The sequence below is a fragment of the Psittacula echo genome (genome assembly GCF_963264785.1).
Source record: "Psittacula echo genome assembly, chromosome: 6".
Lineage (NCBI taxonomy): Eukaryota > Metazoa > Chordata > Aves > Psittaciformes > Psittacidae > Psittacula > Psittacula echo.
In genome coordinates, this window is record NC_137743.1 from 78,394,524 (window position 1) to 78,416,729 (window position 22,206).

Below are 22,206 nucleotides of genomic sequence, written 5' to 3' on the forward strand. Positions count from 1 at the left end.
TAATGCAGGTTTCTTAGGGGAAGGGTGATTAGAAAGAGCACCACAAAATTAAGCAAATGTGATTAAGCATGAAATCATCCTTTTTCTACATCTGTTTTTATAAAACCAGACTTTGAAATGGAGGAAGTAAATATTTTAGTGATGGCTAAATTGACTTGTCAACAAATTTATTTATTTCTTAGGGTCCAGTTGGTTCTCGTGGACCAGAGGGACCTCCAGGCAAACCTGGTGAAGATGTAAGTTTGTTATTCTTTGGATCTTGTTTTATTTTTAATAAAATGAATATTGGCATCTCTGAGACCATGTCTAACCTGCAAATATGCCTGTTGTAACTACTTTTACCATTTACTTTTCTTTGTAATCGTACTCATTAAGTACAGTGTCCTATTTATAAATCTTAGCACCCCTTTTCAAAACAGTCCTTTGTTTTCCTTACATGTCACCATCATACCTAAGGCTTAAGCACTGTCTCTATTATTTCTTGCCTCAGTCAGTTCTTCAACTGAGATGTCTTTCTTAAAATCAGGCATAATAATATACCAGGGATACAATGGGGCAATTGGAGGTGTCTCTTTGGAACTGCATGATGAGTTAGAAGAACTGTAATGATAACACACACCTGCAACTGGAAAATAAAATTTTAGTATTTAAATTCTTAAAACTTCTTAATAATTTATTACAGTCATTACTGATTTTATTACTCTATCCATGATTGTACACATATATGTAAAATATATGTAATATACATGTTATGTAAGTATGTATGTACTGCACAACAATTGTTTAAGAATTTACTGGTGGATGTATATTATTTGTTTGCGAAGTACAATAAATCCATTTGAATTGTAATTTATAACTTAGAAATCAGTTGAAAACTGCAGATATTTTAGTATAAAAGTTACCATTGCTTGTGTAACAGCTACTTTCCCATTAAAGTGTTTAAGAAGTTTAATGGGAACTTTGGGAAGAGTGAAGCCAATTCTTGATACTTCTCTAAGTACATTCTCCATTTCCAGTGTATGTATGGGTTTCTTTAATTGCATTTGTGAAGCACTTTGCCTTCCTTCTGTCCAGAAACTATTTTTCTGAAGCCTTACATATTCCTGCAGCCCAGAGTGCTGGTTGATGCAAGCAAAGGAATGGTTGGTTTTGACTCTGGAGGACTTTAAATAATCTTCAAAATATTCTCATTTGGTTCTACCATATTTTGTTTTCTATTACATCACAGAGAAAATAGTCACCTGTCTGGAATGAAATTATACACATTTTAAAACATTTGAACAGAAGAAGTAACATGCTGCAATGCAGGCAGTTTTAGATTGCTGTTTCTATGAAAAATTAAAGTAATTTGACTCTGTGTAAGGATGACAAAAGGTTGCTTCACTAATTCACAGGAAAACTACCTTGCAGCACCATCTTGTGATGCTGAGATGCATTTTGGACCCAGTCTTCAGTTCCTGCAATTCTTTGTTAAAAACCATTAAAAGCTGTGTCCAATGCACATTGTTAGTGATGTGTGTAGTTGATTTTTATCATTGAAATTGTTACAGTAAAGAGGAGATATATAATACTGATGTGAATGTCCTCATTTGTTTGAATGGAAGAATGATAAGATAATTTCACATTTGCTATTTTCATATGTTCCTTTTTTTACTTTCCTTAGGGTGAACCTGGCAGACCAGGACAGTCCGGTGAGCCTGGATTTCCAGGATCTCCAGTAAGAGCTTATTTACATTTTAGCAAAATGATCATACTTACATCATCACTATCTCTCTTAATAACAATTACAAAGCTCTGCCATTCAATTTCTGAAATACTTGTGTTAGCTTACTCTAATAATCCAGATCAGAATGATAGCTTGGAACCAAACAGGTCATGCAGAGATCCTTGAGTTAATCCTGAGAGTCCTTTCACAGGTGCACATTTCAACTGCTTCATTGATAAAATATGCATAGAACAGATGATAGTACATACAAGCTGCACTCCCATTTCCCAGTGTTTTGCATGGTCATTCACAATCATATGCAGGAAGTGCTCAGAGACTCTAGAATGATGTCAGGCTGGGGTGGCACTTCATAAGGGTCACTTTGAGGGCAGGGGAAGAGAGGATTATATCATAGCTATATATATTTTATTTTTATATCTATTTTCAGTACGCAAATATGAATAAAGGATTTCCAAATAATATGTGCTCGTGCTGCAGAGGGTACTTGTCATGGTTCAGTCTAGAAATAAAACAGATATATAATTTTGACTCGTATTGAGTGTTCTGCCCTCATCAGTCAAGTTTCTGTACCTGGAAGGGAGCTGTAGTGTGGCTGGAAAGGGAATGGAGAAATTCCAGAGCTGAGGCCATCTGATGTGTATCATCTCGTAAGCTGCCTCGTTTTCTTTGTAAGCATCCAGTGATTGCATGGCACTTTTTGGTTTTTGTTTAGCAGCTGGAGATACGATCTCTTGGAGAGAGAAACCTTTTTTTTTAACAAGGCAATGCTGCTTCCTAAACTTTCCTCCTAAGTTTTATGGGTCAAAGACAATGTTTTTTAAACTGCATGAGGCAAATGTAGTCTGTGGAGTAGTAATCTGTTCTGATCAAGCTGTTTTGCTCGATAAAATCATCTTTTAGAAGACTTTTTAATGAAGGAAAGAAGTACTACAACTGCACCCAGACGCACAAAATGGCATTAAGATTTGCTGCAGTTGTATAGCACTATAGAGAATACCACTGGGTACCCTGATGTTTTATCAGAGTACTGCCGTGTCTTGATCAAGGACAAGCTCATAGACTGTTACAGAGACACCCGATGGCTGGTTCCCCTCGTACATAATTTGCCTTCTTGCTGTGTGACTCATCCCATGTGTGTGCTTCATCATTAATTGCCCTGGTTTTATAAACTGATACACATATACCACTGAGCACAAGCCAAATAAATCCTTTTTGTGGGCTACATTCAGTCTAAACAAGCGTAAGTAGTACAATTTCAAATTTACATGCAAGGTCTTGTATGACAAAAGAGATCATTCTTCACTGAGAAACTCATTAGGCACAATTTCAAACAATCTCATCTATTAATTTCAGAAATTTCATACCCTCATGAGTTATTTTTTTCTTTAGGAATCTGAAGTAATTTCTCACTGAATTTTATGATCAAACATTGTCCATATAATTGACTGTGGGAAGGCAAAGACCTTTCTTACATATATGCTAATAAGGAAACAGCTTGTCTGTATGTGAAGTTGTCTAATGCTGAGATGTCAGATGTTATTTTTTGCTTCTCTGAATTTCAGTGTTGGTTCATGGGTCTTCCTTTTCTGTAGTATAGCTTTGTGATTTTTTTGCTAAGCCGAAAGGTACAAACTATACCCTTTGCTTCAGAGGCACCACAAAAGGAGAAATTATGTGTTTAAACAGTTCATTGACTTGTTATCTGAGAGTATGAAGATGTTAATGGGATTTCTATTATAAATTCATGTGACCAATAGTCGAACATGAGGCACCTAGCTCCCCTTTGTTACTTAGTCATTCCTGTGAGATCTGAAAACTTGATAGAAAACTAAGTGTAAGGCAACTTTGGTTTTATTATTAAATGTGTTTAAATAGCAGTTGTTTATCATGCTACTCGACTGACATATTCTGAAAGAATATGTACAGTTTGCAGTTTGGTCTCAGTTTCTAATTATTTCGAATGATAGTTTTGGTCCCTGTTTAATTAGGGTTTCTCCATATTGGGCCTCAAAACTTGATCTACCACTGGTTTTATTTCATTACTTCTATTGAAATTTGAGGTTGGGTCATACACTGATGTAAGTGATAAAGCTTTTAATATCAGTGAGAATGTGCATAATGCTGAGACTGTCTACCTTCATAGTATGTTAGGCTGCATCGTCTGTGAACCGCCCAAATGCTATGCCTTGCTATGTAATGTCACCAAGGTGAAGGAATGTTGGGAGTATGAGTATTAATGCTGCTATCCTCTTTCCTGTTAGCAACATTATTGTTAGGTTTGTCTGCAGAAATCAGGATTTTATTTGTTTTTCCTTTTATCTACTTAGGGGCCTCGAGGCTTTCCTGGTGCTCCTGGTCTCCCAGGTCTCAAGGGACACAGGGTAAGAGACAAGGTTTTCCCTCTCCTTATAAATGATGTTTTGGTATAAAGATACTAGACTTGCCAGTTGTAGCTGAATTCCTGGCAGTTAAGAGAGGGCCTTGCAGAAAAGCCATGCTATTCCCCTTTAAGCTGACCTCTGTATTATATCCTCCATCCCTTTCTTCACTCTGTTTTCAAATGTTCTGGGAATCTGGAAGGAGCTTGCTTGAGACTTGCCAAGCTTCAGAAGGCACAAACCTGACAGTTCTCTCGCTTTGCCAGCAAGTCTTGCATTAGGGTGGGGAACTTGAGGGGTGGATATGTTTGCAACATGGAGTGATTACAAATTACCAAGTTTTCTGGCCAGAATTTTACTTTGGAGAGGAATAAATAGGTTTCCTATGGCTCAGAGCCACCTCCTTGTTGTTTTAGGATATTTCTTTTTAATGTTCTTGTTTTAGAAAGGAAACCAAATCCAAGGAAATGTACCTTGTACAAATGGTTTGCATTTAGGAAATGTTTAAAAGCTTTATTCCATCTTTTTTTTTCTCCTTTATTTTTTTCCTTTCTTATTCTTGCCACCTCAGATCCATTCTTGACACCAATATTGAGTTATTTTAACAACAATAGTAGGAATGCTCTCAATCTGTACATATGTAAATGTAATTTTCCTATATTTTTATAACTTACAGGGATTGAAAGGACTTGACGGTCCAAAAGGTGAAATTGGAGCAGCTGGAGCGAAGGTATTTTCATGGCCCAAAGAACTAGATGCTTAAGCATGTTTTCTGTAATGCCAAAATAATGAAAGATAGTAGATGATTTGGACAAGGCTTTGAAGCCTTTCCTGTCAGTGCTACTTATATGAAGTGGAGAGGCTAAGTGGAATTGCCCATTCCTACTGTGCATTTGATTCATATAAAATGCTATACAATGACATATCTGGGCTTTATAAAGAAGATTGTTCAACAGTGCCAGTCAGTTTCAGCTGGAGCTCAGTTTTAGGCCTGTAAAATATCACTGGGAGAATTGATACACAAATGACAGTTGTCATCGGTGGCACATACGTAATACTACGGACAACAAAGCCTGTTAGCTAAGAGCACATGCAAATCTTGTGATTTTGTACAAACTTGACCAGTTTGTGGTTCTTGTTGTCTTTATGTGACCAAGTTGCGAGATAATAAAACAGTTTTTAAACATTTTTTTAATATAATGTAATGTAATATAATATGACAATATAATATAATATGACAATATAATATGACAATATAATATGCAAAACATAACATCACATCAAATCCTATCATATCGCGAGGCATAACTAAAACCTGACTCCCCTCTTTCAGACTGTAATACTAGAGATTGGCTTAAAAGAAACTATGTCTTAAAAGGCACTGGGGAAATGAGAGAATATATTTTCTCCAACTGACTATTTTTCACCTAGCAATTTTGTTCTCTTAGAATTTTTGACTCTCACTGGTACTGCAGCACCTTTACAGCATCAGCTCAAAGCACTGGTAACACAGGATAGCCAGCTGGAGTCAATCCTTTCAAGATAGGCTCAAAGCTGAAACCTTAGATGACAATTACGGGTGGGACAGAACTATTCCTTAAGATTAAAGACATGCAAATCTGCCTCTTAGGTCTAACATAAACATGGAGCACAGGGATGAAACATGTAACTCCATTTTCCTCTAACTTGTTTCCTCTAATTGTGTAATTTCATCTCCATTTCTAGGGAGAATCTGGACCAACAGGTGCCATGGGTGCAACAGGTCCCCTAGTGAGTGGCATATGCACTGGATATTACATAAATGGCTTTAGGATTGTAAATGCTATTGCCAATATGAATTTTAATGAGTAGTTTTCATTCAGATGTTGTTTTGGACAACTTAATACTTGTAAGCAGCATAACATGGCAAAAATAGACTCTTGGTGCTTCTGGAAGTAAAGCACATTTCTGATGATGACATCTCTCTGTGAAGCACTATCTGGTGTCATGCAGAATGTAATATCCCTGAAGTGGAACGTACTTTATGAATGAGACGTAGTAAATAATGAGATTGCATTAGTGTCCTTGGTGAGTATGTACAGAATTCTAATGTGTTTAAAATTAGACATACTGTTGAAATAGGAAAAGAGAAATCACTGACTATTATATTTCCACTGGGCAAGCCTGTGAGGCTGCAATGGTTTATGTAAGCTGCTACTTATTTCCTGCTGTAGGACAAGATAAGCTACTTGCCGGAGAGAAAAAATACAGCTTGATTCTGTAACTGTTGTTCACATCATCTGTGATGTGCTTGTAGTCTCAGTAAAACTATTCATGTTGATAAAAGCAAATGAAGAAGATTGAGCAGAAAATCACTGGAGAGTGATGCAGTGTAAAACGATGCAAAGGAAAAGGAAGTATGTTAAAAAAGCAAAGAAGAGAAAAACAAGAGAGGGTGGCATGTGTTCTCTCCACTATGGGGGTGGGGGTGTGTGGCAGGGGGAAATCAACTGAACTGTTTTCCCTATTTTATGTTCTGCCATGATAAGTTCCTAAATAATGTGCTTTTTGTTTTCTCTTCAAGGGACCTAGAGGAATGCCAGGAGAAAGAGGTCGAATTGGACCACAGGGTGCCCCTGTAAGTAAGATCTTCCTTCTCTTTCCTTGTTTTACTTAAATTGCTCCCAGGCTCAGGGATTTCAATTTAAGTAAAACAAGGAAGTGTTTATTCCTGTAACTGCTAGTCAATTCCATGGGAAGTTCTGCTCTAGCTTAAGCAAGTTAGGGCTGAACAGAGTTTTGTGGGGTGAGGCTTTTACTCTGAATTTTAAAAGCTGACAGTTTTGAACGAAGAATGCTATATGGTGCTTTCTTATACCAGAGCTGCTCACAGGGCCAAGTAGCTCACCACACTTGATATTTTTGTGACACAAAATTGTCATTTCTATGAACTTTCTTGTGAAAGGCTATTTTCACCAAAAATTACTGAAATAGAAATAATACATATTAATTTTTCTGGAGAAAGTTTAAAATGAAAGTTTAGACTTTCAATTTAAATTAAGTCTTATAACTTAATTGCTGGTAATAAAACCGTCTTAAAAATATTTTGATTTTCAACAAAAAGTGGGATTAGCTTTGACATGACATCATAATTGAGCAGAAATTTCTTTCAGTTGCTTTACATCCAGTGTCAGGTATTGTTTTTTATGGAATTTCTCCCTGTGACACTTATGTGCTTCACTTACGTTATGTGCTCATACAATGAGACTGTCTAACTACTGGCCTGTCTGAAAAGAGAAATCTATTAACTTGAAGGGGAGCATGTATATTAAATCTTGTCTATTTTCATATCTAGGGTGGACGTGGCCAGCATGGTATGCCTGGGAAGCCAGGGCCAATGGTAAGTTTCTTTCTTAATAGTTTTTTCTTTTTTTTTTCCCCACCTTATAATGGTGGTTACCTTATATTATAATCACTTTCCTTCTCATACTACCTGAAGAAGCATGAGAAAATTGTTGGCAGTTTCTGGTAACAGTCAAGGGCACCTGGAATTATCTGTGAATGGTTCCTAGTTCTACTTATTTTAGCTCTAGTGATATCCTCTGAGAAATAATACTCTGTAGTTTGCTTCATCTGAAGGTTTTAATTTGCAGAGGAGTAGGCTTTAGCATCTTCATTGGAGAGGTGATGCTTTGCTGCTTTCATGAAGTGAGGCCCATACTGTAGGGAGAAAAGTGTGTTAAAGATACACACTGCAATATAAAACAGTTTATAATTACATATTATCTTCCTTCACATACAAAGTTGGCAAATGAGATTGTACCCATTCTCAGCAAGAAAAAATGCATTTCACTGCATTTCCTGCAATTGATTGTAAGAAATGTGTAAACCATAGCCTTTTAAATATGGAGAGACACACACTGAACTGAAGAAACAGAAGCCTATGTCTGAATATCTGCCAAACTGAGAAAGCTTGCATGACTGCAGAATATCTGACACAACTGCAACAGAGCTGTTTAAGCTGTGGATGTCAGTGTATCAAAGGGTGGTGGTTTCAATCCTACAATTGGGTCTCACAGCACATTTGCAAAATGTGTTTGAGTGAGTTCACATGAGTATTAGGAAGCCAGTGTGGTTGTTCACATACAAACAGTTAATTATGTGTTGCTTTTGCAAATGAAGGCTTATGATGATTTTGTACTATTTGTGCAAAGTCCGCTTCCACTTTAAAAAATGTGGCATTCTTTTTTATTTCCTTTTTTTTCAAAGCATTACTTTTGGGATGTGGTTGACAGTCTCTGTCCGTTTATGCAGACAGCCTGAACCTTTCGCACTCTGTGTATAAACAAACCAACCAAAACCCTCAAAACATCCCACCCCAGAAAACAAACCAGAACAAAAAAAAGAACAACCCCCCCCTCCCAAAACCACCACGCCACCCCTAAACCCTCAAACCCCTGCATACTGTCTGCAATTAAGATTTCATTCCCTGCATACTCTTTATTTAGAAGTGATATAAGTCCTGAGAAAAATTCATTTCCCTGTGTCATCTTAATCAAAAGAGTCTTTTATTAAAATCCTCATTGCGAAATAATTAACTGTAATGGAAACAAAAAATATAAATGTCTAGAAGCTGCAAAACTACTTTATTTAGTGTATCATGAGTGAAGGGTAATTCATTAGAAGAAACTTTCAATTAAAAGATTTTTCAGTATCTGAAACTGTTTAGTTTTTTATTTGTTTGGGTTTGTTTTTTTTTTAAACACAACAAAACAACCTGGGTCCTGAGCTATGAAATTCTACCTGAAACTTGAATTTTTTTCTTTGGCATAATATATGAGCTCAGCTTCGCTGGACTTGTTATCTTGTTGGCTAACATTTTTGGTAAAATTCCATGTAGTGTCATAAGGAAGACAGTGGTACTTAATGCATATGTTTCTCATTGGAGGAAGTGTTAATGAAATGCATTGTTATTTGGGTCAGTGAGGTAGTACAGCATAATTCTGGAATTCTTCCTGCAATGAGAGAGAGATTTGGCAGACATACATTTGTGATCCAATAAACTGAGACATAAGTTTTCAAAAATATCCTTAGTGAGCTCTTACATCAGTTTTGTAGAAATCCATGCAAGGTCGTGGCAGAAATGTTGTCTGTAATGAGTGCTCTGGGGGACAGATTGTTCTTATTAAGCTTGTCAGTGGAGCTTTATTACATAGAACATTTTTTTTACAGTATGCATCATATTGCACAAAAAAGAAAGTTAGGAAAAGATAAAGAAGAACCATCTGGGAGCAGTATTGTAGTGAATATTAATAACCACTGTGTGCCGCCATCCAGAGAGTTTATAATACAGTAGAAAAATCTGTTGAATGCCTTGTTCAGCACAAAAAGCATTATGAAATTTAATTTACAGATTTAGTGAAAAGCCCTTATTTGGAAGTTTTCTGTTTAGCAGAACAAGGTTTGTATCATAGCGTACAGGTATATTCAAGTGTATACACTTAAAGTTTGCTTTCTAGTGAGTTTGGACAGTCTGCCATATAATGCAGCCCCAGCTGTTTTCATCCCAGCCCCATACTTCATGTCCTTGCAGCCACATGAGGTACACCTACACTCTGCAGCACCCCCAAGAATTCTGCTCTAGATACAGCAATTGTGTAGTCACTTCAATACTATGCTCTGCTCAGCCTCTCCCTTCTTAGACACAGCATCGACTGTCTCAAGATATAATGCTATTTGGGAAGAGCTACACTGCCTCCAGGAGCTGAAGGTGTACCTCTGCACAGCACTGTGTTTCATGGTGTGGCGTCCTCTCCTCCATTTCCTTTTCCAGAAATACCTGCCTATCTCTGAACAAAGATCCAAGCAGTAAAGTCTCTGCAGTATGTGTCTATACAGCCTTGAAAATTTGATACAAAATCTGTGTTTTAAAGCTTGTGAATGAATTTTGCTGTGAATTTTGGAAACTCAGTGGGGCAGAAGAGTAGGAAGCAGGGCATAAAGTTGCATAGCCTCTAATTATATTTCCACTTGTCATTTTCACTTGTTGCTTACTACAAAAATCTTGTCTAGCAATCCAATTATTTTAGAGTAGATGTGGCTTGTATTTCTCTTTTTTTCTAGATTACCGTTTTAAGTCTGAAAGAATTGAAACTCTGCTACATTCTGTAGGACGAATTGTGATCCTTTAACAAATATCTGATCTTTTTATTTCCATACCACAAAACCATAGATCTAAAAAGAGGATATTAATAGTTTGTTAAAAACTAAAATTGAAAAACAATTGCTGTAATTGTCAACTGTACACATTGCAATTTGTGCATTAATAACTGAATCAAGAGCTGTAACTTTGCTGAAGTCAGTAAGTACATCATTAAAATACTGCACCACAATTCTATAAAATGGATCTGTATCACTTAGAAAAATGATTGTTATTTTTGTTTTGTTATAAACAAATGTTTTATAACTAAAAAATACACTTAATCCCAGAACCATGTTTGCCCAGCGATTAGATACTAATCTGTAATCTAAACTGTAGAATTACAGCTTTGTGTCTGTCTTTTATAGGGCCCACTTGGCATAACTGGTTCTCCAGGTTTTCCAGGTGCTCCAGGTGTAAAGGTAAAAAAAAAAATACCTTGTTAATATGTCTTTAGTCCATAGAATAAAAAATGTGTGCTAGGCTACACAGGGTTGAGACTGACATGTATACAGATCATTAAGAGTTGCTGTGAAATCAATCTTAGTCAAGACCTTGAGACAGAAGATAGAAATCAGAGGCCAAATGAAGCAGTTGCTATTTACCACAGTTAGGATGCTGTCATTGCTTTCATTTTTGCTTGAGCTAAGGGGTGATTATAAGATGGTTGTCATGCAGTGCCTCAGGAATCTTGTCCAGTGCATTCAAAGAATAACAAGATGCATTATTACAAGTTAAGTTGTAGGAACTAGTCTAAGACAGTGTTTAAGCAGTACCTTATAGTGCTGAAACTTCTAGTTTCAGCTGAGGACACTTTTTGAGATGACCTGGACTGGTAAGACAAATGCCTGAACCCTATCAGAGATGTACTGCAGTTCATAATCATAGAGCACATGACAATTACCACCTTTTTATGGTTCATACAACTTCCTTACACTTTTTGTACTTGTCCTCCACTCAGTTGCTCCTCTTTGTTCCTTTACAATCCTGAAACATGATAGGAAAAAATTATGTAAGAAGAAACTCCCAATCAGTCAGGTAGCCAAGTTCAGCAGATGTTTTGTGTTCTGAAGCTAGATGCATTCACAAAAGGGTGTTTTGGGAACAAGTCTTAATAAGAGAATTAACATAATGTATGCAATTAAATGATAGGCCTTTTAGTGCATGTCATCAATGTTTTAGTATGGCTAAGCACTAGTTAATACCTAAATAAATGTTTGGAGAAGCTGTCATATGATGAATCAATGGAAACTTTGGAAAGCAGGAGCTGTCTTCAAGTTTGATCATCAGATGATATAAAATTGGAAGAGCTGTGTTGAACTCGAAAAAGCTAAGCAGACTATACAATGAATGTGTGTATTTCAGCTATGAAGACGTGATACTAACAGCCACCAGTTCCAAAAGGCAAATTTGCTATATAAAGAGGTTTCAAAGGAAGAATTTTTTTATATGAGCATCTGGTCCAATCTCACAAGGATTTTGGATTTAATACAGTGCTGCAACAGTCAGTTAATCTGTACTGTGCAAAAAACCCCCAGATGTGTTATGATTTCCAAATCTTAAGCTTTAGTTGTTACTGAAGCTAAAAAAAAGTTGCCGAGTTATGGATACATACTGAGATTTTAGAGAGCGATGTCTATCTAAACTATTTTATCTGATCTGGGTCACGGGTGTTATAGTGCTACTTCTCTGTAGAAAGATTCCTTGTCCTTGTATACATTGAGGAAAAATTCTGTTTGTCCTTTTAAAGTTTACATTCACATAAGAGTAAATTAGTAGAAGCAGAACTAGGTAAGCAAAAATGTATTTTAAGGATAACGAACTATTGAAAATTCTGAATTTTTTTTTTTATAAAATCAGTATTCCTCCTTAGTTACTTCATAGCACTACTTTTTAGAGCAAAATAATCTCCAGTTGTTTTCTCATGTGAAATCTTAGGGTGAAGCAGGTCCAACAGGACCTCGAGGTCCTGAAGGTCCTCAAGGACAAAGAGGTGAAACAGGTCCACAGGGCCCAGCTGGATCGCAAGGTCTTCCTGTAAGTATATTAAATTGAGTTCCTCAGTGCTTAGTTTGTGTGTTGCTTGTCTGTAGGGAGTTCTAATACCCAACCCAACTTGATAGACATTGATTTGTACTCAAATTACTTTTTTCTCAGGAACGGAAAGGTCTCATTCTTTTGTTTTGTGCTTATTTTGTTGAAAATAACTTTTCATTAATTAATTAAAACAACTTGGAAAACTGAAAGGTACACAGCTTTATATAGTCTCAATCCTAGAAGTACTTTAAAGCTTAAACTTAAGATCTTAAAGATTAAGAATCACATTAGCTTGCTTGCGTTGTTACTCCAATTGGCATTTACACAAGTAGATCATACGTGTTACTGTATTTATTTAATTTATTGTCTTATAAGACCAGACTTTATTGGTCTTCTAAAGTGGATAAAATAATTATCATCATCTGCTTTTGTTATCAATATCCTTTTCATTAGAATTAATTTTAATGATTGGTATGTTATCTGTAGGGTACTGAAGGGACGGATGGTTCCCCAGGTGCTAAGGGCCCTACTGTAAGTAATCCTATCACCTGTTGAAGAAATCATGTAAGTGAATTCACTTTATTTTCTTATTTTTATTATGTTTCCTTACTGTACTTGCTTTTCTTTCTATCTGTAGGGATCTCCAGGGACTGGAGGCCCCCTTGGTTTATCAGGTCCACCTGGTTCCCCAGGACCACAAGGCAGTACTGGCCCGCCGGGTATTCGAGGCCAGCCGGTAATGATGTCTTTGGCTCTGTCGAAATTGTCATGTCTTGCAAATGTGTCAGTCTATGAAACTAAGACAGTGACCCGTATCCTGAGCTGCATAGGAGCAGAGTGGCCAGCAGGTGGAAGGAGGTGATTCTCCCTGTCTGCTTGGCTCTCATGAGACACAACCCTGAGTACTGTGTCCAGCTCTGGGGTTCCCAGCACAAGAGGGACATGGACCTGTTGGAGTGAGTCCAGAGGAGGGCCACGAAGATGATCAGAGGGCTGGAGCACCTCTCCTATGAAGACAGACTGAGTTGGGCTTGTTCAGCCTGGAGAAGAGAAGGCTTTGGGGAGACCTATAGCAGACCTTAAAGGGACCAACAAGAAATCCGGAGAGGGACTTTTTACAAGGGTGTGTAGGGATAAGACAAGGGGGGATGGCTTTAAACTGAAAGAGAGGATAGATTTGGATTAGATATAAGGAAGAGATTCTTTACTGTGAGGGTGGTGAGACACTAGAACAGGTTGCCCAGAGAAGCTGTGGCTGCACCATCCCTGGAAGCATTCAAGGCCAGGATGGACAGGGCTTTGAGCAATCTGGTCTAGTGGAAGGTGTCCCTGCCCATGACAGTGGGTTGGAACTAGGTGATCTTTAACTTCCATTCCAACCCAATCCCAAACCATACTGTGATTCTATGATTAACAGTGGGGTTGCTTTAAATAAGTTAAGAGCATGTTAGTGAGTATGCCAAAACTTGGGTCTTGTGAATCTGCTGTCTGTCCAAAATACTGGGATTGTTTTCTTAAAGGTCTAAGAAAAAAAGACTGTCTGTATAACCTTGGACAAGCAGTAACTGTTATTTCCTGGAATTGTCAAATTTAAGTTTGTTTTATAACAAATATATACATATAATATATAAATAAACAAGCACACTAAGGGGAAAGACAAAACATTATAAGCATCTATTATATTGCCTACAGCTAGTCACTAAACTAGAAACTGTTTTTCTGTTTCATAGCATAATACAAAATGGTCAAAAAATTTATGCAGAGTTTTAACCTTATGGATGTTATTCGTGTATTTTCAGGGAGACCCAGGTGTCCCAGGTTTCAAGGGAGAAGCAGGACCCAAAGGTGAACCTGTAAGTCTGCATTGTGTAAGATGAAAAGAAATCACAAAGGCTTGTATGAATATTTTATAGATTCTTAAATTTTTCAAGACACTTCTGATGCTCATAATCATGAGAGTAATTATAGTGGAACAAACCAAAATGAACCTGACTAGACTGTACTAACAATGACTGGCGAAGCAGGTCCTTTGGTTAGTCGCCTACTCAATATAGGCCTTACAATACTCGAGGATGGAAAAAACTATTAGTGCATCTGCTGAGGTTTCTGTGGCACTCAGAATGACTGTATTCCAATTTCCCAATCTCCTATGAAATGGATTCATGTGATCTTGGACATTTAAGAGCACAGGTCTGCAAGCTAATCATAATAAAAGTGTCCTTTTTATTTTACACTGGTATTTAATACATTTATACTTATGCAGTTACGTATATGTTAATTATATTTTCTTCATACATTAAAATAATACAAATATTTATATATTTATGGTATGAAGAGCTGTGTAGCACATAGCTAATATTTGTGAAAGATTATTTGAGAACATGGCTAATTCTATGCTGTAATCATGTGAATTTTGGAAGAAAAGTGATTCTGCAGAGTTAGAATCAGTTTGACTTGTTAATCAATCTTTAGTTTTTCTCTCACTAGTTGAATGACCATGTAATAACTGACAGAAACATACAGACAAAGTAATGATTTCCTTTCCACTGACTGTCAGGATTTCTACTAGAGTCTCACTGAATTTTGGATCCTTTGCAGCTTGCCCAGTTGAGAATAGTAAATATAAATTGTTGTGTCTGACCAAATAGGTGACTATTAGAAGTGCTATACAGCTGAACTGCAGATTTAGTTTATTCGAAGTACACTTACTGAAAAATTATAAACATTGTAACAGAGAAAAACTAATGCTGAAAAGCTGCACTTTTAAAGTAATTCAAACCCTAATTTTTTTCCTCTTTTATTTGGAAAAATGTTAATCATGTTTAGAAGACAGTCCTTTCCAATGTACCTGAGAAGCTGTAAGCTAACAGTAATTTTGTCTTTTTTAAATATTTTACTTTCACTAGGGCCCACAAGGTCCTCAGGGCCCCATTGGCCCTATAGGTGAAGAAGGGAAAAGAGGTCCTCGAGGTGATCCAGGGTCAGTAGGTCCACCGGGTCCTGTTGGAGAGAGGGTAAGCAATCCAAAGGAATAATATGTCTTGAGAAATGCAATGCTAAGCCAAAAAAACCTGTTGAGCTAACCACGAGTTTTCTCACAGGTTAGTTCTGGGTGTAGTCAAACTATTTTCCTAACAGTAGTTTCATACCGTTTGTTGTGGTTTAAGCCCAGCCAGCAACTGAGAACCACGCAGCCGCTTGCTCACTCCCCACCTTCTTCCTCCTCCCACTCCTGGAGGGATGGGGAGGAGAATCGGAAGAATGTAACTCCCATGCGTTGAAATAAGAACAGTCCAGTAACTAAGATATAACACAAAACCACTACTGCTACCACCAACGATGATAATGATAAGGGAAATAACAAAGGAAGAGAATATAACTGCTCACCATCCGCCAACCAATACCCAGCCTGACCCGAGCAGCGATCTAGCCCTTCCGGGTAACTGCCCCCAGTTTATATACTGGGCATGACATGCTGTGATATGGAATACCCCTTTGGTTAGTTTGAGTCAGGTGTCCTGTCTCTGCTTCCTCCCTGGCAGAACACGAGACTCAGAAAGTCCTTGGTCAGAGTAAACATCACTTAGCAACAACTAAGTGTTATCAGTGTTGTTCTCAGGCTCAAAGTCAAAACCACAGCATTGCACCAGCTACAGGAGAAAAATGACTGCTACTGCTGAACCCAGGACACCGTTATCTTTTTTTTTCTTCTTAATACTGAATACTTTCATTTCTGGATTCAGTGCCCCAGATAGTATGGTAGGAGAAATGATGGAGATATGACAGGCAAATCTCAGATTTCTTCTTAACCCTGTACAAATTGTCACCTTGCTTTCAATGAGGCTGTTCACATAGAAGAAGCTGTTCAGCATGCAAAAATGAAGCACTGACATTTTTATCACTCCAGGTGGTAAAAAAGGCAAGTTTAAAGTATTGAAGTAAGGAATTTGTAAGGAAATAAACTGAAACCCCAAGCCCTAAATCTAGTACTTTATTTTCAATAAGGTGTGTAAAAAATAAGATAATCATCCCATATCTGTGGCTTTTTTTAGGGTGCTCCTGGTAACCGTGGTTTTCCAGGTTCTGATGGCTTGCCTGGACCAAAGGTAATGAAATGAAAGTGTCCATCTTTTATTAGATCATTTGTTACATTTTCATACATGGAGATATATAGAAAGAAAGAGTTCCATTAAAAATGCCTGCTTCTAGGCATATAGGCAGATCCTCAAAATCACTGGAAGCAGGATCAAAAGGAGTTGACAGGTGCCGAAAAGGGATTTGAATGTTTTGAGGCTAAAAGTTTTTTGGGAAAAATCACTTTCAGTTCCTGTGATGTTCAGCTTTGCTTGCTTGTCCCTGACTTAATGCTCCCTCATGCTTAAATATGGATAGATTTGACCTGTTCTACTATTTTTTTCTTTGTGTATTGCTCTGTAGTAGGTAACTATATGAAAGCCTTTTCTTTGTGTGTGGACTGTTTTTATAGACTTGTCCGTTGAACAGACGTGCTCATCTGTCGTTGGCTTTCCTAACTGCTTTAACACTTCCAGGAAACTGACTCACATATTTATTGGTCTAGTGTTTCTGTAAATTCCTGACTTGGTAAAAATACAGGGATTCTAAAATTCTGAAATTATTTTTTTTATTGAAGAGACAACTTTTAAATAATAATTTAGGAAAATAGTAGCAGTAGTAATAATAATAATAATAAGCCTTAATTATTTGGAACTCTGTTTGCAAAAAAATAGATCCTTAATAGAAGATACCTGTCTTATTTAACCTTCCCTTACTGTTGCTGTTCCACCTCTTAACTTGTAGCCTAATGGTATCTTTCTAGGGTGCCCAAGGAGAGCGTGGTCCTGCAGGTTCTTCTGGTCCTAAAGGAGGTCAGGGAGATCCTGGGCGTCCTGGTGAACCTGGCCTCCCGGGTGCAAGGGTAAGGAACTAATAGCAGTACACTATAAACCACGGCATTTTTCATTTTCAGAAAGCAACAATGAACTTTGCAGAATTAAGAAGCTATTATAGAAGGACAGACTTGTTTCAGTGGAGCTATTTAAAGGGTAAAGGCCAAAACATCTGTCTGTCTTCCTGCTGATGTTGGTAAGCACACGTTCCACTTGCCTCTGAAGAAGGAGAAATAACCTTGATTGGGACCAGCCAGTGGAACTGAAGGGGGTGTGCTTGTAAAGCACATAGTTGCCACAGATAACATGAACTAAGGGCCAAGTTAATTGAAGTCCAACCTTCATTAAGCTGGTGATTGATATCTTACATAGTTGAGTGGTGCATGTCATCTGGAGAATTTTTCAGGAAAAGTATTTGAGGAGAATTTGGAATATCACAAAAGGAGAGAAAGGGATGTTACAGTTCAGATAATCATAGAATAGTTAGGGTTGGAAAGGACCTTAAGATCATCTAGTTCCAACCCCCCTGCCATGGGCAGGGACACCTCACACTAAACCATGCCACCCAAGGCCTCATCCAAAATAATGTTGGCAGAAATAAAGATGAGCCTGTGAGAAGCTTGAGAGGTGTAAAAGCAAGAATAGGGAAAAAAAGAATAGGAAAAAGGAAGATCAAAGACAGTGGGGGATGAAGCTGTAAAGTGAAGACAAAGATGACCACCTTTGATACAGAAAAGTTTGTACTATGGTAGTAACTGAGCATGTCTTTTGCATTTATTTGCATTTCTCTATTGTTCTAGAATTATATGCAGAACCTTAACACCAATGTTACTCCCACTTTCAGGGTTTGACAGGAAATCCAGGTGTTCAAGGCCCTGAAGGAAAACTTGGCCCACTGGTAAGTGACACAAAAACTTAGTACTTTCAATTAATGCCAGATTAATTCAAGGGTCCCAACTCACTGAAATTACTTTATTAATTTCAGTTTTCTTGATTTCTGAAGGTTCATCTTCTAACTGTTCACCTCAGATTCCTGGCTCCAAAATTAGTACAGATACTGTACGTTTAGTTTTGCCTCTGTAGCAGTATCTGTTGTTTAGCAGCTGCTGCAATATTTTTAAGCCATCTTGAACTCAGTATCTTTTCTGTCTCTTCAAGAAAACACTAAAGTATCTGTACATAGTGGCTCTATTATAAAAATTGCATAATATTTAGTCAAATTCAGCAGTATGGCTACAGCTGTGTCTGCCTTAAAAACACGTTGATTGATAACTATAGTGCCAAACTAGATTGATATTTTTTTATATATATATATACACAAACATTTTACAGGGGTAAATAAGTTCATAAGAATAAATACATTTATAATTGAATGTAGAAAATGCTTTATCTCTGCAGGGTGCTCCTGGAGAAGATGGACGTCCAGGTCCGGCAGGTTCAATTGGAATCAGAGGTCAGCCAGGCAGCATGGGCCTTCCTGGCCCAAAGGGTAGTAGTGTGAGTATGGCACCTGGTACCCAAGATCTGTTTAACTTTAAACATTTGCATATATCTTAATAGATGAAAACAGTATCTAAACCCAGTAATTTTTAACTCTGCATATCAGGGTGATCCTGGAAAACCCGGAGAAGCAGGCAATGCAGGTGTCCCAGGACAGAGAGTGAGTGCGACTGCTGTTTGCAATGATAACAAAATATGATGCTTTTCTGTTATATATGTTCACTATACAATACTTCCTATGCCATTTTTAATTCAGGGAGCCCCTGGTAAAGATGGCGAAGTTGGTCCTTCTGGTCCTGTTGGCCCTCCCGTAAGTCAGCTTTTACCACTCTACCTACCTGCCAGTCACTCCATCCATTCATTGCTCTTCTGCTTCTCTTTTTATCTATCTTCATGCCAGTTGTTGATTCCAAACAAAAAAATCACAAGAACATTTAAAGAAATTTTTTTCCTAGAAAATGGGAAGCTTTGTATTGAATAATATATTAGTAGTTTAATTCCTTTTACTGACCGTTACAAAAATAGAGCAAGGAGCAAAATTTTCTCATAGTTCATACTCCTAGCTTCCTTAGTTTCAATAGAACTGTTTCCCTGCCAGCACAGAACTTCTGGGGGAGGATCTTAGAGAAATTATATACATTTTATTACATTTTTTAGATAGGGTATGCCTTGTCCTAGGGTTAAGTAAAAAATGTATAATAAACAAACCCATAATTGAAAATATACATATTCAGAGAGAAGAAAAATTGTGAGGCCTGCCTATATTCCTCTGCTGTATACTTACTACTTTCTTTCGTGTAGGGTCTAGCAGGAGAAAGAGGAGAACAAGGCCCTCCAGGTCCTACAGGGTTTCAGGTACGTGCATTCATGTTTTTTTAAAGAAAGATTAAAAAATGATGTCAACTTAAATTGGAGAAGTTCGAACAAGTGATGTATAACAAAATGCAATTTCAGAACTAAGGCAGCGATGTTAAGAATAATGAGTGATACTTAGCTTTCACATCAGCTGTGCGCTAAACTGAACTGGCAAAGGCTTAAATACCAGCTCTGTATCCCGAGAGAACCTTTGTTGTTTTTCAGTTTTAATTTGAAGATTTTCCAAAGATGTGTCAAATACAGAGCCAAAGAATTGTTTTGATAATAAAATATTAATTAAGTCAACCTCTATTAATAGAGAACTTTATTTTTAGGGCTGATATGCCTTTGTCCTACAAATTAACATTAAAGAAAGGCTGCCATTTAGAACAGGGAAAACACTTTGGTGCAGTATTCATGTAACTTTTTCTTAGGGGTCTCTGATGGCATACTCTAGTATGGGGTATAATACTACATTGATATTCTTGGTGTCTTACTTAAACCTGAATTTACATAATTTTCTACCATCTTAGTCACCATTTTTTTAACTTTTTTTACAGGGTTTGCCTGGTCCACCAGGTCCTCCAGGTGAGGGAGGAAAGCCGGGTGATCAGGTAATTTCTGTGTAATGTTACAAGAATTCATTTCATGAAGTACTTTTACCATTTTTTCTCTTTGTAATTTAATTTCCCACTCTATTTCAAAATATGTACTGATGTAGTCTGAAAGCTGTCTGAGGACTGCTTTTTGGATAAAATAATTTCTAGAATCTGACCAATATCTTGGACTGATTTAGACTCTGCTCTTGTCTCGGGCAAATAATAGTCAGAACTAGCCGTCTACATTCATAGTATTTTGGAAATTAATTTTTTATCTCTAACTTGCATAACTGTAAGGCATTATTCATAAATAATGCTCTCGTTCTAATGGTGAGTTCTGTTCTGCTTAGGGTGTGCCTGGAGATCCTGGAGCAGTTGGTCCATTGGGCCCTAGGGTAAGTGTTTTCTATCAGTGTTTAAACATTTGTAACAGTTCGCTGATGTTGCCAGTTGATATGGAATGTGGACTTGAACAGCTAAAGTGAGTATTTTACTCTTTCCCCACCAACAAAATGGTTGTAAACATGGATACATTTTAAGATGGCTTCTGTAAAACCTACAACCTTTAATGGTTTTGTAGCTCATGAAGTGGTGTTGAGTACTAGCTGCTAAACGATTTGATTTACACCTATGAAATGACAGTTTTTAGTTTGCTAAGCAACATAGAATCATAGACTAGGTAAGGTTGGAAAGGACCTTAAGATCATCTAGTTCCAACCCCCCTGCCATGGTCAGGCACACCTTGCAATAAACCATGTTTTTAATTAATACCACCCAAGGCTCTGTCCAGCCAGGCCTTGAACACCACCAGGGACAGCACAGGTTCCTTGGCCAACCCCTTCCAGTGCCTCACCACCCTCACAGTAAAGTTCTTCCTTATATCTAATCTAAACTTCACCTGTTTAAGTTTTAACCTGTTATCCCTTGTCTTATCACTACAGTCCCTAATGAAGAGTCCCTCCCCAGCATCCTTATAGGCCCCCTTCAGATACTGGAAGGCTGCTATGAGGTCTCCATGCAGCCTTCTCTTCTCCAGACTGAACATGCTACTTCCCCTACCTTTAACAATAAAAGCCTAAAGCTGTTTTTGTATTTGATCAGTTCTCCTAGAATTTGTTCACAGGCTCTTTGTTCAAATAGCAGTGCTGTACTTACAGTGTATTTAGGATTTTGTCTACCAGAACTGTACCATGATTTCCAAATAAGTAATAATTTTCAATTTGGTAGGGAGAACGTGGCAATCCAGGAGAGAGGGGAGAACCAGGTGCATCAGGACTCCAGGGTGAAAAGGGTATGGCTGGAGGCCATGGTCCTGATGGTCCAAAGGTAAGCTGAATGGAGATTTGTGTTGCTGCAGTGATGTAATGTATGATACTGCTCATGCATGCAAACATAGAGGAGGTTTTTTTTTAATTATAAAAGGGATAGCTCATATAAACAAGATCTCTTTCATGAAAAGGGCTTTAGGGGGACATAAAAACCATTTTTATACCAGTATAAAAATATTAATAAATTGCAAGATACTAAAATGTCGAGAAATCACATTTTGTATTAATTTATATAGGTCTGAAGTTTAAAATGGCTTTTGTGCTCCTCAGTAAAATTGGGCAAATCCATTTCTGAACTGCAGAAAACCTTCTAGCAAGGTTTTAAAAGCCATTTTAGTTTACACAAAGACATTTGGCAGGGATGAATGTTTAAAAGGAAATGCTGAAAACACCATGCATTTCTTTCACCTGCAATCTTTTTACTTAGGCTTAGGAAGGTCACCCCAAGTAGGGATTGTCTCTAGTAATGTGAGACATAAGCTGTGAGAAGCAAAGCATAAAAACAGCAACTCTGCCCCTGGCAACTTCTACCTGTAGCTACTTAGTGTAATAGAACCATGTGGCATCAAGGTAGAGAGATGCTTGAGTTTCTTTTTTTGCCTGTTCTCATGCACTAAGTAAATACTAATGTTTTTGGAAAGACTACAGTATTACAGTTCGGTATTACAACTGAACTTCCTGAGTAACACAATGGGAAA

At 37.5% G+C, this 22,206-nt stretch overlaps 1 protein-coding gene across 1 annotated transcript in view; it reads left to right on the top strand.

Annotated features, from left to right (window-relative positions):
* The window catches only part of COL5A2 (collagen type V alpha 2 chain), a 114,389-nt gene that overhangs the window by 72,571 nt on the left and 19,612 nt on the right, over positions 1 to 22,206 (top strand). Inside the window, exons 11-33 of the mRNA XM_080622052.1 lie at positions 183 to 236; positions 1,664 to 1,717; positions 4,054 to 4,107; positions 4,781 to 4,834; positions 5,830 to 5,874; positions 6,668 to 6,721; positions 7,439 to 7,483; positions 10,651 to 10,704; positions 12,221 to 12,319; positions 12,806 to 12,850; positions 12,957 to 13,055; positions 14,119 to 14,172; positions 15,226 to 15,333; positions 16,372 to 16,425; positions 17,157 to 17,255; positions 18,071 to 18,124; positions 18,625 to 18,723; positions 18,833 to 18,886; positions 18,983 to 19,036; positions 19,528 to 19,581; positions 20,142 to 20,195; positions 20,531 to 20,575; positions 21,408 to 21,506. Coding sequence (XP_080478178.1) covers positions 183 to 236; positions 1,664 to 1,717; positions 4,054 to 4,107; positions 4,781 to 4,834; positions 5,830 to 5,874; positions 6,668 to 6,721; positions 7,439 to 7,483; positions 10,651 to 10,704; positions 12,221 to 12,319; positions 12,806 to 12,850; positions 12,957 to 13,055; positions 14,119 to 14,172; positions 15,226 to 15,333; positions 16,372 to 16,425; positions 17,157 to 17,255; positions 18,071 to 18,124; positions 18,625 to 18,723; positions 18,833 to 18,886; positions 18,983 to 19,036; positions 19,528 to 19,581; positions 20,142 to 20,195; positions 20,531 to 20,575; positions 21,408 to 21,506 — 1,485 coding nt within the window. The remainder of the gene's footprint in view (positions 1 to 182; positions 237 to 1,663; positions 1,718 to 4,053; positions 4,108 to 4,780; positions 4,835 to 5,829; positions 5,875 to 6,667; positions 6,722 to 7,438; positions 7,484 to 10,650; positions 10,705 to 12,220; positions 12,320 to 12,805; positions 12,851 to 12,956; positions 13,056 to 14,118; positions 14,173 to 15,225; positions 15,334 to 16,371; positions 16,426 to 17,156; positions 17,256 to 18,070; positions 18,125 to 18,624; positions 18,724 to 18,832; positions 18,887 to 18,982; positions 19,037 to 19,527; positions 19,582 to 20,141; positions 20,196 to 20,530; positions 20,576 to 21,407; positions 21,507 to 22,206) is intronic.